General features: G+C 38.2%; 1 protein-coding gene across 2 annotated transcripts in view; it reads right to left on the bottom strand.

The window, feature by feature from the left end:
* Window positions 1-19,047, bottom strand: part of LOC122803352 (F-box/WD repeat-containing protein 7-like) — a 1,891,371-nt gene that overhangs the window by 87,938 nt on the left and 1,784,386 nt on the right. For both annotated transcript variants that reach the window (XM_044072926.1, XM_044072927.1), the window contains one exon: window positions 5,644-5,854. In XM_044072926.1, coding sequence (XP_043928861.1) covers window positions 5,644-5,854 — 211 coding nt within the window. The remainder of the gene's footprint in view (window positions 1-5,643; window positions 5,855-19,047) is intronic.

Below are 19,047 nucleotides of genomic sequence, written 5' to 3'. Positions count from 1 at the left end.
TCTGCATGGTTCTAAAATATCCCTTCAAATCAGGTAATCCTAAATCATCTTGTTCTACTGGAAAGATCAACTTATGCCACTTGACTCTTGCCTTCTTCCCTTCCCAGAAACAATGCTTCAGCTCTTTATTAATTACTATCCTCCACATCTCCTCTGGATGATAAAAATATGCCTGACTTGTGTATAAAACTAAAGAGACTAAAAACATTTTAACTGCTTTTATCTTGCTATCCAAATCCATAGGCAAGAGCTTCCAATTTCATAGTTTTTTTGTATTATCTTTTGTTTAGTCTCTTCCACATAGCCTTTTTAACCCATACTTTCATTTTATCATGTCCCCATAAATATGGGTACTGCTGAACTAATCCATGTGTGGTTGCACAGTTTACAGCTATAGCCTTTGTTTTTCATTAATTTTACATCCTGAAAAAAACTTGAACTGTCTCAGAATGTTCCACAACACTGAGATGTTCTTTTCTGGCTCTGCCAGGTACAAAATATAATTATCTGCAAATAAAGTCAACTTTTCCTGAATTTCTGAGTCCCTTGTTTTCTTTGCAATGGTTCTAAATATAACACAAATAACAAAAAGAGGACATCTCTGCCTGGTTCTTCTGTTTGGACACAACTTATCAGAGAAGAAACCTCTCACTTTGATTTTTGCCTCATATATCCCTCTAATTTACTACTGTATCAAAAATGCAAATGCTTCCATTTCCCTACTCATGAAATCCAAGTTTATTCTGTCGAATGATTTCTGTGCATCAACAGCCACCAAAACCCTAGCATTTTCTTATGTTATGCTTCCCTATGGATCATCATTGCTCTATTAATGTTGTCAAATGCTGACATCCCCCATCAAAACCATACGGATCCACATCTATCAATTTTGGCAACACCCTTGCCATTATTTTAGCCATTAAAGAGGTAACATTTTATTTACATAATCTTGGTTTAAAATTGAAACAGATCTATATAAAGCTGAATCTGATGGGGCTTTACTTTACTGTCTTTAGAGATTACAGGCAGCACAACTTTTTCCAGGATGTTGGTGCTTTGGCATTTAAGTGCTTTGATCTGTCTGAAGGGTTCCACAGGCCTTGCACCTTTACCCCATCAAAACTGCATTACAAATAAAATCTGAGATGTCTGTAATTACAGACTGAATTGGGCCCTAAGGAAGAAAGGGAAGAACTGGATTTATAGCCACTTGCTGTCTCAAGCAGAGCACCTGAGGAAAAAACTATTTGGTTCAGATGATGGGGGGGAGTTCCTCTGAAAAAAAGTATTTGTCTCCACTACCAGCTGTAACCTTTCTAAACCATTTTTAGCAACCAAGAGTTTGAACATTTTGCTGCCAAAGGGGAATCAAAACAGCCAGTTTCTCAAACAGATTTTGAGAGATAGGGGTAGGAGGGAAGGGAATGGGGATAGAATGCTGGCATAGGCATTCTGATGCATTAGATTGTCCCTTTCTTGGAAAAGATCCTTGTTTCTTTTTGTTCCCCTCCTCTCTGTTTTTGCTGTTTGCACTGAGTTGGCAAGGATAGTTTGATTTGCTTTTTAAAAGGAAAACAGCATTTGGGAAATTTGTAAAGGGGGGGCATAAAAAAGACACACACTGAATTAACTTGCCATTTTTCTTAAACTATTTGAGGACCCCAGCAGCAGAACGGTCAAACAAAACCTCCTTATCTATTTCATTAACAAATGTTTGGTAAAGTACGCACGCATATCTCCTCAAAATTATAGCAGTAGCAGTGCCCTAAACGCAGTATCTGCACAATCATACACACTCTAAAAAAGCATGTTTAGATACCTGGGAAATGTTAGAAACAATAGGATTCAAAAAGGAACTATTCACTGAAGGAAATGAGGCAGAGTATTCCCTCAAACTGTCTGCACAAAACAATAAACTTCCACATATGTGCTTGGTAGTTAAGAATTCTATAAGCTAAAATGGAAGAAGAGAAAATTCTCCTAGCAAATCTGTTTGATACCTTGCCTTCTTTGTCCACAGAGGATGGGTTAGTACTGACTAACATGTTTCCAGCTGACAAAAAATTAGATATAACAGCTGGATCTTATCCAAGATTTAAAAAAAAAAAATGTCGTTTGAGGTAGTTTATAAAAAGGCCATCTGCCTTTTTGGGGACTGAAGGCTGAAAATCAGAATGATTACAGTCAGTATTAAACACATCCGCCAAGGCTGGCAAATGGGAAAGATGGGTGTAGAATTAGGTATATCCACATGCAACATGTTACAATAACTCCTCAGTTCAGTTGGAACTTCCACCTATTCCCATAAGAACACCTCACTCATTCTGGAAATACTCTAAGAGAAATAGAATTCCTCCAAAGGATGTGGAAAGGAGCAGGTTTCCTCAGAATCAGCGTTATGGGCTTGTAAATCACCAGGAGAAAAAGCCCGGTCTTTGTCCATGTCAGAATCTTCTGACAAATGTTACTGACTGGTAAGGATTTCTGAGTACCAGGATTAACTGCCTGTGATAACTTCTTAGCTAAGGTAAGAAAATCATCTTTATTAATATACACAATGCCTTCAGATGAACAATGTCTAACCTTTTGTTTTTTTTTCTTTGCAGGTAACACACTGGAAGAAGACCAATTATGAGATGGCATGTGAACTCTTTCAACAGGTCTCTTTCCCTGGTTACCTTGATAAAACATCTCCCCGAGTGTCTCCCAGACTTAAAGACAATGTTTCTCCCCTGCCTGTATTGAACAGTGGAACAGCCATACAAGATGTGACTGACCCCAGGTCCACTGGGGCTGAAAGGAATACACCAGAGGAACCCAAAGAAGCAAGTAAGTGGTCTGAGGAACAACTGTTGGCCATTGCAGGTTCACCATTATCTGGTGCACTGTCAGAGCCTGTGGTGCTGACAAGAGCTGTTTATTGTGCTGTTTCTTTCTTTTAGATACAGCAGGAGAACAGCAAGCAGGACCAGGGTAATTATCTATGCTGCAGTGAAGGAAGAGGTCTGAATGCTGATTAGTAGTGCTGGAACAAGTTGGTCAGAATGCAAGTTGTCGAACAGGTGTTCACAAGCAGCACACACACACAGTTACACTTCCCTACACAGTCCTTTTTAGTAAAAGTGTAAGAATAATACAAACATTTCTGTCAGAAATAAAGCACCAGTACTTAACTTGCCCTGACATAAGAAACAACAGATAAGGTGTCATGAAGTGTACACAAGCACTACAAACATTAAACACTTTTTCTGCCCATCTAAAACAATTCCTGATCCTTAAATTCATAAATATCCATAAGCACTTTTTAACACTAAAATATTCCTCAAATCAAGAAATAAGTCCTTAACTAAAAATACCTTCACCTGGGTCAAGGCATTTGACACAATAACTCATTGGATTATTGTTGACAAAATCAAGAGGCTAGGTATAAACCCTTATGTCACACAGTAGTTAGCCAGCTGGCTCATAGACAAGACCCAGGAAGTTAGAATTGGAGAGTCCACCTCTACAAAGAGGCCAGTCACAAGCATAGTCCCTCAGGGATCAGTCCTTGAACCGCTCCTTTTTGGCATTTACTTCTCTGAAATCAAGGTCAATGTCAATGGCCTCTGACTGACTAAATTTGCAGAGGATTGTACATTAGGAGCAGTCATACAATCCTCCACTGACACAAATGTTCTCCAGGAAGGGCTGACACAAACAAATAACTGGTGTTGGCCATGGACTAAAACTAAATGCCAAGAACTGCAAAATACCATCCTCCGGGAAGTCATCCACCCCTGGTAGCTATCATAATGGCAACACAGCCCTAAGAGCAGACCAGTATTCAGGGACTTGGGGACACACACAGACAGTGATCTACCTTTGACCAACACGTGTCTACAGTAGTGAGAAAATCATTCTATGTTGTCCAACTTAAAACAAAGGTATGGCATCTAGTTTCAAGGAAGTCAATGCACCACTGTATTCGGCATTCATCAGACCTATTACTGAGTAAAGTGTTGGTATGTACTTAACCAAGAATATTCAGCAATCGGAAAGTCCACAGAGGACCTTTACTAAAGAAAATACAGGGTGTAAGTAACATGTCCTATCTAGACCACCTCAAGGCCATATCTCTGTATTCTGTCTCCTATAGGCTGTTGACAGGAGATCTATGGCTGGCATACAGGTCATTGTCAGACCCCACTTCGATGGACCCCCTGCATATCCACAAAACAAACAGCACTAGAATTACCAGTTCTAAATACTTAAACCTTGCCTGTGATATAAACAGGGCCTGCTGGAGACAGATTTGTATCTCAGAGACTAGCCCTGCTCTGGAACAGGTTCCCCATTCATGTGAAGCAGAGTTCCTTCCTAACCCAAGTGTAACTTGGACAACTGGATGGGAAACACAAAATTCATCCCTGGTTAGGCAACTATGTCTCTAATGGACATAGGGGGCCTGTAAATGGTTCCTCTCCCACATCACTGATTGTAAATGTTTCATCTCCCAAGCCCCTACTTACACTTATAAAGGGTTCAAGAACTTGTCAGAGATTTGGGATGCAAAATAATAACCTTACAGTTACTAGCCTAGTAAGCACACATGAATAGAGGTTTCTAACAGAAAACTAATAATATTGTGAAAAAATACCAGGTTTCTTAAAAGGGAAATACAGCTTTTATTCACTAAATAAAAAAAATAACATCTTTTTCCTTAAAAGGACAAAAAATTATGTGCAGAAGGGTTCCCCTGTGGGGACCTATCTGCAAGAAATGAAATTTGAAGACTCTCTGCTGCTCCTATGATGCCTCAGAGCTGCTTTCTCTCTAGGTGGCAGGAATGTACTGAAGATTTCTTCACTCTTGACTGATGGTTTCCCTCCAACAGGCTGGCTAATCAGCAGTCAGTGTGAAGATATGGGAGGGAGCCAGACTCTTGTGAAGCTCTCTGGTTGTATCCTAGGCAAGCTACAACCCATACAGCCAAAAGGCTTCTGCCAAACTGAGAATGATGAACATAACAATATGATTCATAGCCACTTCTAATAGTGTTTCACATAACAGATTGCCACTGCTGACTGCTGTTTTATTTAATGCAGACACATATCTAAATTATACATACTAATAGAATTGTGTTTTTGGTATACATGACACCATGCTTTACTTGTATAAAGGAGGAGTAGTGTAAATATGTTTTTTTGCATGTTTATAGGCAAGCACTAGGCAAACAGTCTGTCAACCTGTACAAGCCTATCTGATTGCCCATATTCAAAATTTCCATCCAGCCTCAACGAGGGCAAATAAGATAGACCGGAGAAGAGTTTGAAGGTGCATGTCCAATTATCTAGGTAAGACATGAAGATGGAAAAGGTGCTACTCTGACTGACATGTTGGGGACATTTGTTCCACAGGTGGTGGATACACTGGGATATTAACCTATCATGCCAACACTGTACTGAGATTTATGAATTCAGCTGCTAAAATTTCAATAAAATGCAATACATATATACTTCTTAAGACACAATGTAATTTACCCTATGAACCCTATACACAACCAATCTAACCATAACCATCTAAAAACACTAAAGTAGACACCTTAATGAACAAGTTAACCCTGATACACTCATTCCACAGTACCTAAATTGATATACTTACCCTGTAGTGTCTGCAAACACTGTCCTGTTTTGATGTCCCAGATTTTTACAGTTGAATCTGCATTTCCTGAAACAAGGATGTTGTCTTTCAATTCCATTCCACTTGTAAGGGATTGGTGACCCATAAGTGTATGTAGGCAGTTGCCACTTTCTACATCCCAAACTCGAATAGAGGTATCCAAGGAGCCACTGACTATGTGAATGCCATCAAACTGAGGAAACAAGAATAAAAGACTACTGAATTAGAATTCTGAAAAAGGAACAATGCCTTAGGATGCAGCAAGAACTATGAATCTGCATACCAATATGAATTATCTTGCATTAATTTTTTAACCCCCCGACTTCAGACATGGCAAAAATATACATTCTTTTCATATTATTATTTTATTGGTTAAGCATGCTTCAAATCAAAGAGAGATATTCCAAAATGCATTTCAGCAGTACCATAACTGATACCTGTATGACAAAGATACAATTCAGCTATTACAACTAGTGTAAATAATTATAATTTTTACTGGAGTGCAACTGATCTGCAACATTGTAACTCAGAATTCTAAAATCTTTACTAGTAACTATGTTGGGACTCTCTAATCACACATGAGAATTTGTTTTGTTTTCTTATCACGCTGAACATTCTAATCCAATCAAGATTCATTTTTTAATGAAGTATATGGATAGTAAACAGCTATAGCAGAAAAAAAGATAATCTTAAATATCAAAAAAAAAAAAAAAATGAATAATGCTGCAACAATCATGGCATGCAACACAATATATATATATATATATATATATATATATATATATATATATATATATATATATATATATATATATATATATATATATAAATGGCATTCCATTCATACACAGATATTTATTTTACATTTGTTTACCGGGTAGTATCAGACTGGGCTGGTAGCCCATTTTCAGCAGAGAACCGGGAAGAAAAGCTCCACATGAAACAAGACAGATTACAATACAAAAATTACATCAGAAAGACATAATACAATACACATTATATGCAATACAGAAAAGACTGGTAAAATTACTGCATTATATCTACAAAATTATAAATGTAAATCACAGGGATCTAGATTACTAAGTAAACAAAAGAAGACCGAAACAGGCAAATTAGCAGACTTAACTGATAAAGCGTGTGTATACAGTGATTTACAATGTTAATACACTGAAATTTTGGCATCTGAAGCTGAATATATTTTATCTGTTTGTAAACTGGTAAAATAAAGCTAAAAAAAGCCATTCCACTTTATTCATACATAAATTTTGTTTGTTCATAAACTGGCAAAGATAAGCCTAAAAAGTAATTTTTAACAAATGGAAACAGAAGAAAATAGGGTAATATGAAAGGAAAAGTGGATCATACTTTGAAAGGAATTCTTATAAGCATTTTTTCAAAACACATATATGCATTCTTACAATGTTCATACTGATCGCTGCTGTAGTAGCCTTAGCTGTATGGGTTACATGTTGCCAAGGATGTAAGCCAGCCAGCTTCCAAAGCTTCAAGGCACTTTCCATTTATCCAAACTGCCAGGCAGCTCAAGCTGAGCTGACTAAAAGACAAATCTGTGCACTATGTCCTTTAGAGCTTCACTGCTGCTAAACAGTACACTCCCCTGAGGCTTTCAAGCACTGACATTCATTTTGTGTTGTTCCTTTGCTGGGCAGATAAGTTCCTTTTGGGAAACAAACTTCCACTTTCTTTTTTGTGTTGCTGTTTTATCACTTTCATCTTAGGAAAGTTATTTTTAAGCTAGCAGTGTTGTATTTTAATGGAATGTCACAAGACTGTAGCATACTAATAAATGGAGCACTCGTTTCTCCTGTCAGTTTAAAAGTGGTGTAGAGTAACAGAAAATATATTTTTTTCTGTGGAGAAAGAGTGTTTAATTTAAGTCTGTGGGGCTGGCATGATGTTTTAAAATGCTATGTTTTTCTATGAAAATTTTAACTTTTGAAGACTGGTAGTGTTTTCTGACTTTTGCTGCTTGTATTTCCTTGGGAAAGAGGCACCATTTTTGGACAGACCATGGAAGAGACTGCTGGTCCTACAGTCAACCTCTCTTCCAACCACAAACAAGAAAACATTTAGGCAAACAGCCTTTGCAATCACAGCAGGCTAGCAATTTGCCTCGGCCTCAGGTGGGTGACTCCGCCATGGCTATTTGTTGTACCTCAAACCACTCATCTTTTAACTGAGATTCCTCTGGTGTAGCAGCTACAGCCACTATGGACCAGGGGTAGCCATATCCTATGGGGCTGTTAGGGTCCCCTCAGTGGGCAAGGGACAGCTATTCTTGTCATCCCTGGGAGAGGGAATTGGAAAAGTTTCCCTGTTGTGTCAGAATGCTCTACCCATCCCTGGGGGAGCTGTTGCTAGCATTAGACACGTGGTTGGCCCCATTTTTCTTGTCAAAAAGAAATAGAAAACCAAGCAGATATCTATTCCTCCTCAAATTTCATTGGATAGGAGCAATTTACTGGGTCTGGCTAAGGGTTTAATTCAGGCTATGCTATTGATGACTCCTGTGTAGCAGTTTCTGGAAAAATAAAGAGGGATACCTCTTTTCCTGAGGAGATTAAAGACTTTGAAACTGAACAGGAAGATGCAGGGATGGATACAGTTTTGTTTCCCCTTGGATTTCTGACTCAACACCAGAGGAAAACTCTTTTTCTGATTCTCCCTGTAGGTGTTTCTCTTTCTCTGAGACTATTGCTAGAATGTGCCAGTGTTGTCAGTGGAAGAACAGTGAGGTTTCTCAGTCCCTCAGAAAATACTATGAACTGTTACAGAAGGATTTTCCCAGCTCCTACACCAATTCCTCCTGTTCTGTCTGCTTTAGAGAATGTGCATATTACTGCCTACAATCTTTCTGACAGTCAGCCAACTGTCCCTGAAAAGGCAGATAGAATGCATGAAGTTCCTCAGTCTTTTACACTTGTAGACACTATTCCCAAACTTGATCCAACAGCTACAGATCTAGTTGATCTCACTGCTGCCTAACACTTAGTTAATTCCAATCTTACTCTTTCTGATAAGGATAGGAAAATTATCAATAGTTATGGTGAAAATGTATATTTCTGCAACTCCGATCTTCAGAATTTTGACTTGTCAGGCTTATCTGTTAAAGTCTATTTTGACTATTTGTGAAAGTATGAGGAATGTATTACTTCCGATTAATTTCTTCTTGTGAGGAAAAATCTGCTTTAAGTAGCTTAGTTTCCTCTACTGCACAGGTCACTACTCATTGTTTACAATGTCTTTATGACTCTGTTGATACTTCTTCCGGGGCTATGATCACGGTACTGTTTTGAGTAGGTTGGCATGGCTGCATCCTCAGAACCTCCCAGACGATGTTAAAATGACATTTTATATTCACCCTTGCACACGGATTTAGCGTTTGGCCCCTCTGCTGGAAAAGTGATCAAAAATGTGATGAAAGGGGCTTTCAGTCCTCCTCTTCCAAAACTTCTAAGGATTTTCTATCTTCTCATCCAATTTTGGCAAAAAAAAAAAAAAAAAAAACCAATAAATAGTCTCAATAAAATACAGAGGAAAATTAAGAAGAAATGGCAAGGGGGTTCCAAAATGAAGTCTCGAAACTTCCAAAACCAAAGAAAGTCCAACAAGTCTGAATGACTATTAAGAGACCTTGTGAAACTCTCCTACCCCAGCCACATTTTTTTCCAGAAAGTCTGAATCTGCAATTTCTCTATGGCAACAGATATTTTCAGACAAACAGGTTCTGAAAATCATTAATCAAGGTTACAGATGGCATAGAGAAAAAAATTCCTCCTTTCCAGGAAGTCATTCGTCATCCTCCAGATCAGACTCTCTTGTTTCCACCAGTTCTTCATAACACGCTGTCCTTTCCATGTGAGAAGGGTTTTTTTCTCAAGGATGTTCCTAGTGCCAAAAAACAGAAAATGCTTGAAGACCACAGCTCTTGATTTTTTTTTCCCCTAAACCTGTTTATCGTACTGCCCAAATTCAAAAAGAAGTCACTTCACAACCTGTTACCTCTTCTCCCTCTTTTGAATTCCCTATTAACATTAGACTTAAAAAAAGATTCATCCAGACTTCAGATGTTTCATAAGGTTTTGTGTGCCCAGATCACATTATCAGTACTCTGGTCTTACCCTTTCGACTATGCACTACACTGAGTGTCTTCACAAAGTGTCTAGCTCCAGTTACAGCTCATTGCATGCTATACGGTATCCACAATTTTCCATATTTAGATTACTTGCTTATCTTTGCAGAGTCTTGCAGAGTCTTTTTCAAAGTGTCAGTAATCTTTCTGTTGGGTGAGAGATCTCTTACACAAAATGGGATTCTACAAGAACATTCAAAAGTCTTTCTTGACCCCATCACACAGGATTGTGTTCATGGGATGTCAACTAGACAACTCAGTTCAAACAGCTTTTCTTCCAAAAGCAAAAACAGCTATATCTAAATCTATTTTCATTTTTTTAAACAAGAAACATCTTTATTGGTTTATCACTTATGACATAGGCAATCATACATTTATATAAATGAAAACAAACCATATGGGCATATTTCCAGTTGCAAAGATCTTCTACAAAGTCACTGTCAATCAAACATTACATAGTAAATTCAATTTCTGCCTTCACTTAAAATGCATTCTTCTTCCAGAACATTATTCTGTATTGTTCCCACAGTTCATTTTTTCTATGTAATTTGCTCCTACTCTTTTCTAAAGACCAGACTTTTTTATTTACTTATCTATGTTGCTATATCCACTTCTTCTAGTACAATTTGTTTAGATTTTGATTTCCATTTTCTAGTAATTACTTTTGTGGCCGCCACCAGAAATAAATTCAGAAGGGCTTACTATGACTAAGCAATTCTGATTCTGTATCACAGTTCAAAAATTATTTCCTTATTTACACCAATTTGCTCAGCCATTATTTCTAGCAGGGTAGTCTGTAGGGAATTTTTAAAGTTGGCCAACTCATTACACTCAAAAATATGTTTCCAATTACCTCTTTCTTCCCAACACACTACCAACATTTGCAGTCTACCCGAAGAAAACATCTTTGGAGTCTGCTTGGGGTACAAAATATCTATGCAAACATTTCCAAGCAAAGATTCAAATCTTCTAGACTTTGTTGCATACTTGGGAGCCATACATACATCCTCCCATTGATTGTTTGTGAATTGCTTCTCCAATATCTCGTCTCAATCCTTTCTAAGCTCCTCTGACTGACTCCAATAGTTATCATACAATATTTATATGCCCTACTAAGTATCCCTTTTTAACAGCAGATTCTGTTATAGATTCTACTAGAAACTCTACCAGTGCTAGCCTTTTGCTTAGTTTCCCCTGTTCCTTTCTCTTTGATTACACTCCGATATCAATCCTTGATACGGAAGGCAATCTCTAGCCTGCAGTCCAAATGTCTTCTTGGCCTCTTCCATTCTATTATCTTTCCCTCTCTAATTATCTGCTTCCAATACCTTGTTTCCTCTGATAGTTTTCACAAGGAAATTCCAGCCCCCTCTTGCCTGTTGTCTTTATCCCTAATTGCAGTCACCCCTATTGCCAGAATCTCCTTTCTCCATTCCCATGTTGGCTTAGTTCGTATAATACTTTCTGCTAGTTTATGAATATAATAGTCTACAAAGTTATTATTATTCTCCTTAAGGATCTGCATCCAAAATCCCAGTCTCTCCTTATTGGTTGAGCACACCCCCCATTTCATTATTATCCATATTTACATTGACTTATACATTTCTGTGTGTGTTATATATAGGAGTCTTAACTGTGTAGCTCTTAAATACCTCTTCAAATTAGATAATCCCAAACCACCTTGCTCTGTTGGAGGGATCAACTTGTCCCACACGAATCTTGCCCTTTTCTCCTCCAAATTAAATCCTTCAATACTTTACTAATTACTATCCACAACCTCTCCTATGGGTGATAAAAATATGCCTGACCAGTGTATAAAACTAAAGGGACTAAAAGCATTTTAATTGCTTGTATCATGCTATCCAGATCCATAAAACGGAACTTTCAGTTTCAGTATTATATTTTTAGTGTCTTCCCACATATTGTTAGCTGCCAAAACAGTGTCTTTTTAACCCATACTCCTAAGTACTTTGTGTTATCATGTCCCCATAAATATGGTTATTGCTGAGCCAACTTGTGTGTGGGTACACAGTTTACAGCTATTACCACTGTTTTACCCTCACTAATTTTTGTATGCTGGAAAGACTTGAAAATGTCTCAGAATGGTCCACAACACTGAAATGTCTTTTTCTGGTTTTATTAGGTACAAAATAATAACATTACTGTCCTTTTCTAGTTTTATTAGGTAAAAAATAAAATCACCTGCAAATAAAGATGACTTTTATGATTACTATACCAATTATATTCTTGAATATCTGAGTCTGTTATTTTCTTTGCCAATGATTCTAAACATAATGCAAATACCAAAAGGGAAACAGGACACCCCTGCCTGGCTCCTCTGTTCAAACGGAACTTATTAGAGAGGAACCCCACACACTTTAATTTTTGCCTCCGATCCCTAAAATATCCTCCTAAATAAAAGTATTGTTGTGTCAAAGAATACAAATACTTCCATTGATCCACTCATAAGATCCCAGCTTACTCTGCTGAATGCTTTCTCTGCATCAACACTCACCAATAAGTATTTTCTTATATTCTGCTTCCCTCTGGATCATAATTTTCTATTAATGTTGCCAAATGTTTGTCTCTCCTCCACAAAGCCACACTGATTCATACCCATCAATTTAAATATTCCCTTCTGAAAGCTGATTATTTCTCTCACAATGTTATAAAGCTCCACTGCAGCAGTTTTAGGTGGAATATAAATACATGCCAGAGTAATCCTCCTCCCTTGCCAGTAGCCTCTTACAACTACAAATCTACCATTATTACCTTTTTTCCCTCTTCTATCACTACTGGAGCTCCTCTAATAATTAATGTAAGTACTCCACGTTTCCCGCGGTGGTGGTGCTGCGGTAGCATTGTCACCTCACAGTAAGACGCTGTCTGGTTCGACTCTCAGCTAGAGCTTCTTCTGCGCGGATACATGCGTGAATGGGCGTACCTTCGTTGAAGGTTGTGCATCAGGGCTGGCAACTCGGCATGTAAAATTCAACTGCCAATCATTAGCGGACCGGAGTTCCGCTGTGGCGGCCCCTAACTGGGAAAAGCTGAAGGACACAACAACTCCACGTTTCCTCTGTCACAGCTATTCCGCTGAATAACCATCCTGAAATCCTTCCTTTGTCAAATTCACATGCTCAGTTCTTTCCAAATGTATCTCCTGTAACATAGCTATTTGCACTCTGTATGTATTAATATAGTTCACTAATCTTTCTTTTTCTAATTATACCTGTGAGAACATTCACATTCAAAGGCAATATGAAAAGTGTTGCCATTATAAGTCATTACTCCCACCTGTTATGTACATCAGCTCTTTTCAAATGTCAAGTTTTAGCTTTTGTGTTATGTGCATACACTAACGTTTGGCAGGGTGATCTTTTACATAGCTGTTTCTTGTCATACCCATTTGAACCTATGTCACATCTTGCGAGACTTTTTGTTTTAACGAAAACCCTCACACAAAAAAAAAACAAAAAACAAACACACTCCCAGAATATCCCCATAACATATTACCTTTATACAAAAACACAAAACTGTGTACATCTTCAAATAATGAAGTTTAACTCTCCTAATACGAATGACTGTCACAGACTGACAGCTACCCCAACAGGCTTTAACTTACCTATAATGAAGGTTATCCATGCTAAGAAGCATGGTACAGCCTGTGCTTCTAATTACACTAAGTGCTGTTTGTTTTTGTCTTAACTTTATTCCTCTTTCAGATGTAAAAAATAATTTGAATGCTTTCAGAAAACTTTATCTCTTAGCTATTAAAAGGAAGAAGTATTCTGTTTTTATTGCCCTTATCATCTTATTTTCACAGAAACCTAAGAGCCAGATACACAGTTGCCTACAGCTACAAACTTTTCATGTTGCACTGTGAACATCTACTTGCTAAAGGAAACTTTTCATTACATTTAGTGTTCTTTTATTTACTTGCTTCCACTTAAAACTTATTGTTAAATCACGCCAATGGCTTTAATCCAGTCATTCCCCTATACAAAAGTACGAAAAACATATCAGTTTTACGTATATCATGTTCTTTGGTCCAGGCTTTCTTCTCTTTTTACAATGCAGTGCCTACATTTCTTAAAACATTACCTCTTTTCTCTTCCACTCTCCTTAATGTTCTTCCAAACATTAATGACAAGATGTAGGGCATATGCTTTGGAGTCCTCTACAAGAGTAACAAAGTCACAGATGTCCAATATTTCAAGGTTTTCGTGTTCTGCACACTTCACAAATGTGATTGATGCTTTGTAGTCCCACATAATTCTACCAGCTTGGTAAATATGGGCATCCTGAGAGAATGCAGGAATTGTTCCATGTTCATTAACAACCAACTAATCATTAGAGAAATGAATACAGTATGTGAGAAATGTAATTACACAATGTCACTGCAGACAATACTTGCACACAAAAGCACTCAAAATAACAATTAGCTTTGTCAGTAATGTAAGCATTATACCCATCATACAGTATTGATGCAACATATACATCTCTGAGTTGCTGTTTTTTTTCCCTGTTCATTTCCATTTCCCAGCTCCAGGTTCTGGTTCATTTCCATCATACTCCTGTTTTTTCTAGTCAACTCCTGTGTTTTTTCTCTCTCTCAAGCATTTTCCTTTGGAACACTGGAAAAGGTTTCACTAGCATAGTCTCTCTCTGAGCTTTATTATCAAAAAAAAAATAAGAAACAGAATCCCCTTCTGTTTGATGACAAGTTTTTGTATTTCTTCCTTAGCATCGTCTGCATCAAAAATGATTCTGACACTCCAGGAAAAATATTCTGACGACACCTGGATACAGAAGCTTGAATCTCACACCTGCTTCTTGACATTCCCTAACTGTTGGTTACTCTTCTTCTGCCTAGTGTACAGTGAATAATCATTTTCCACAAACAAACTAATGTCACCAACTTTTAGTACTTTGTCTCTCCTGCCACAGTTTTGTCAGAATTAATCCTTTCTGCTGGCAGGATTGCATCTTTACTATTACAGAGCTTGGCTGCCTTTTCATGGCCAGGTTTGGAGTATACACATGATGTGCTCTTTCAATTGACAAATCCTGCTGTGGAATTTCAGTCCAGTTGCTTGCATGTGCTTCCATCCAGTTTCTCTGGTACAGCAGAAAATCCTCAGTTTTCCCCTACATGCTCTGTCCTTGAATTCTACCATTTTTGATGCATCTCTTCTTGAACAGTCTCTTAGCCAGCCTTTTCTTCGTTTCAACCTCTGATATTTGCAGTTTTATCAGCTCAACTGAATATCTTTTCAAACATTCTTCCATTTTTTTCCAGCCTTTTGTTATTTGAGGTGCTATACTCCTTCAGCATTTTGTTTATCTTAACCAGCTCTGACCATATTTAACTTATTTTTACTCTAGATTACTTGAAGTCATGTCTTGCACAAAAGCTGGAGCCTGAACTGCTTTTTGCTGAACATCTGCATGACTCTTCCCAGACAGTGTTTTCTCCCCACCTTTAGTGATTGATTTTCTTTCAGGTTCTCTAAATTTTCTTTGCTGGTATCCAGGCAGTGTACTTACTAGCCAGTAACTGAAATTTACCCAAAAACACAAATTCACTGTCTCTCTTGTCAGAGTTTCTGTTTTCATACTGGAAGAGCTGAAATTAAGTTGTTCCTCAGTGTGCAGCCACTTTGGAAGTCCCTATCTAGATATATTTAAAGGTTTTCCACTCAGTGTGAGGGAATATCTCAGGTTTCTGGGTCTCATGGTGTCTTTAATTCTAATGATACCCCTGGCAAGACTGCACATGAGAAAGTACACTGGTATCTAACATTTTTTTAGTCCCAGCACCAAAATACTTTATCTTTTCAAATCCCACTGCTTGAGTTTGTTAAAACAGAAACCAGTTGGTGGAGACAACAGATATCCTTAAATCCATGACTCCCCTTCTCCCTACGTCTCCAAATCAGTCACAGTCACTACACGTCTCGGAGTTTGCTTGGAGGGGGGGCAGTTTCAGGTGGGATAAAAGTGCTCTACAGCATAATCTCACTCTACAGGTAACCTAGCAGAGCAAACTGTGTGGCAGATGAGCTAAGCAGGACCACAGCAGATCCTCTTGAATAGAAACTAGATCTGAGAGTCTTCCCAGATTTGATCCACCTGCAGGGAATTCCCTAAAGCATTTTCATCTAAACAATCAACTGACAAGATTCTGTTCTAGGACTCCATGCAAGAAGGCCTGGAAGACAGATACCTTTTTCCTTGGATATGAATGTTCAAATTACATAATCTGAATTGCCTAAACATAGTAAGGACTTAGTGAGTCTAATTAAGGTGTCTGCCAGGAAAATGGAAATCAAAGTATAAACCAACTGTACTAAAAGTAATGAATATAGTAACAAAGATAAAACAAGTGGAAATGGGATCTTTAGAAAATGGTAGGAGCAAATTACATAGAAATTGTGGGAACAACACATACAGAACAACGCTTTGGTGGGGGAATGAGGTATAAAAGAAGGCAGGATTTGAATGAGCTATGTAATGTTTGACTGACAATGACTTGGTAGATTATACGTGATGTATAATGTTTGCAAGTAAAAATATATCAATATTGATAATTTAATAAAGACGTTTCAGCGATGTTTCACAACAGTACACCCCCCCAGTCATTCTGAGCAGGAATGGACATGGCATAGTGATAGACATCCCTAACGGCCACGATGTAGCATGCAAATAATGCATGACTGACATGTCATGCAGATTTGCTTGTGATATCATGAGTGGTGTACCTGCTTCCTCAAAGCAGTGCGATCTTGGAGTTGGTATATTTGCATTTATATACACGGGGGTGCAGGGGGGGCTGCCCCACCTGCAAAAAGCACAGGGAAAAAATTTATGGGGTACATGGATACATGGATGTCTTTGCCACAAACTCTTGAAGCCAGAGGTTGAAAAGATCAGATTCAAATTAGGTTACGTTTATTCCCTTTACCAATGACGTTTGAACAATGAGAAAAATCAAATATAACTTAAATAATAGTAGCCTGTTAAGCAATGACAACGTTTAAAAAAAATAAAACGGTGTAGAAAAAGATAAAAAGTACAAACTAATACACTATGAGCAGTCTCTCTTATCAAAGACAATTAAAGTAAAAGATTCTACTTTGGCAGCATGGCTAATTTCATTTGCAGGTGCTGAGATGTTCCCACTAAGTGAGGCTGGGAATGAAGAACAATGCAATGTCGGACTTGACAGTGAATCAGATAAGGAGAACCAGCAGCTTGGGCTGTGGCTATTTCACAAAACTATGTGCAAAGGGATGATTTGCTATTGTGTGTATTTTTCAGCTTTCTGTAACTTGGATTGATATTCTTTTGTTGGGTACTGGTTCTTGCATGCCGGTAATAACGAATGAATATTCATGATAACTCCCTTACCATCTTCATGTTTATTTATATCGGCAGCCTGCTGGGTGGGGTTTAGATGGGACTTGCTACTGCGCATTGAGGGGATACTGTTGTAAAAAAATGCTGATTTCTTCTTTAAAAAAAAAAAGACAAACACTCAAACCATGAGTCCTTAAGAGCAATCTGAGTGCCATGCTCAAAGGATCAAAGGAAATTACTAGGTTATTGGCCCTGAGGCCCTTATAAGCCTAGCTAAGAGTTTAGCCGATGTTTAGCCAAGCCAGCATCCGATGCTCCATTCCAGCAGGGACACAGGTGGAATCCCAGAGGTGTATTTTCTGTTTCCCACTCAGTTATCCAGGTTGTGCTTAAAAAGGAATAATGAAGTACTCTGCTTGACATGCAGAGGGAGTCTATTCCACAGATGGGGGAGTCTCTGGGACACAAATCTGTCCCGCCAACAAGTCCTATTGATATCACAGACCAGGTTGAGGTTGAACGTGCAGGTCACTCGAGTGGAGCTTGACTTGTGAATATGCAGCAGTCCCATCAAGGCGGGGTCTGAGATTGCTTTGTATTCCAGACAGAGGTCACCTCTGAGAAGTCTGTATAAAACTGAGTACAGGAACAGGGCTTTTAGCTTGTCAGTGCAGGATAGATGTTTGAGGACCTGGATTCTCCTGGTGAGGAACATTTGTGGTTTCTCCAGCTGCTGCAAGTGCTTTGCAAGGTACATGCCGAAAGGGGAGCTGTTCTCAATAATGGGCCTTATAAGGGAAGAATACAGGGATATTATGACTTCCTTGTCCCTCCATGAGATACCCTTACTTAAAAGGTAGGCCATGTAGAAAGCATTCCGTACAACGGAAGCAACATGGTGGTCAAAAGTCAGGTTGCTATCAACCTGGATGCCTATATCCCTCACAACTGACTGTGTGCTTATTAATGTGATAATTTGTGGGGATGTCACTCTCCCCAAAGGGGATGATGATGCATTTTTTTTATTCAGCTTGAGGCCATGTTTCTGGCACCAGTCATTTGTTTGGGTGAGGCCCTCTTGGAGGATGTCCACATCACTAGGGGAATTGATAACAGCACCCACCTTGCAATCATCTGCAAACTTGGTCACCTATCGCCCATTGGTTTTGGCCTGCGCCTCAAAAAAGCATGTCACAAAAGGAAATACTGCCAGCACAGCTATCTGGAATTTTGTAAATAATTCTATGTAATTTGTGAATATTGATATGATTTCTACAGAACTGCATGTTATGTACTGAGCTAAAATGTAACCACAGCATGCCCCGCTAGCTTAGAACAGAAATGTAAATAAACTATTGTGGCTGTGTAAATGTATATATTTTTAACAGTGGCAACTGGAACATAAAAAGTTTAACTTGGAAAAAATTCAGAGAAAATAAGATGAAATCAAATTGTTTTACAATTGTGTTATAAAAGTTATCTTTCAGTTTCAGTCAACAGGAGACAGGATGTCTACACTACGGAATTTTCTGTGTTTTATTGTTTTATGTCTTTCAACAGTTGCAAAGATCTGTATTTTCACAGACAGATGTTAAATGTGGGTAGTTTCTGACACTGGGGGTTTTAATTTGGGAAGTGAAAGTCAGGTGACAAAAAGTGATGTCATCCAAGCTAACCCAGCAGTAATACTTGACATTAATTTAAGAACTATCTCAGAGACAGACAGTGCATTTTGTATTTTGTCTTTGACTTGGATACATCCACTCATCACTACAGCTGTACTTGCCTTGCTGTAAGTTTGTTTTTAGGGAATAGTAACTCTTTTAGACTCAGATAGGAATATAGTAAAGTATCGCTTAGATGTTTTCTTT

Source organism: Protopterus annectens, chromosome 5.part1, assembly GCF_019279795.1.
Source record: "Protopterus annectens isolate FY-2018-M chromosome 5.part1, PAN1.0, whole genome shotgun sequence".
Lineage (NCBI taxonomy): Eukaryota > Metazoa > Chordata > Ceratodontiformes > Protopteridae > Protopterus > Protopterus annectens.
The sequence above is the reverse complement of the archived record's forward strand: the minus strand, read 5'-3'. Positions and strand labels throughout refer to the sequence as shown.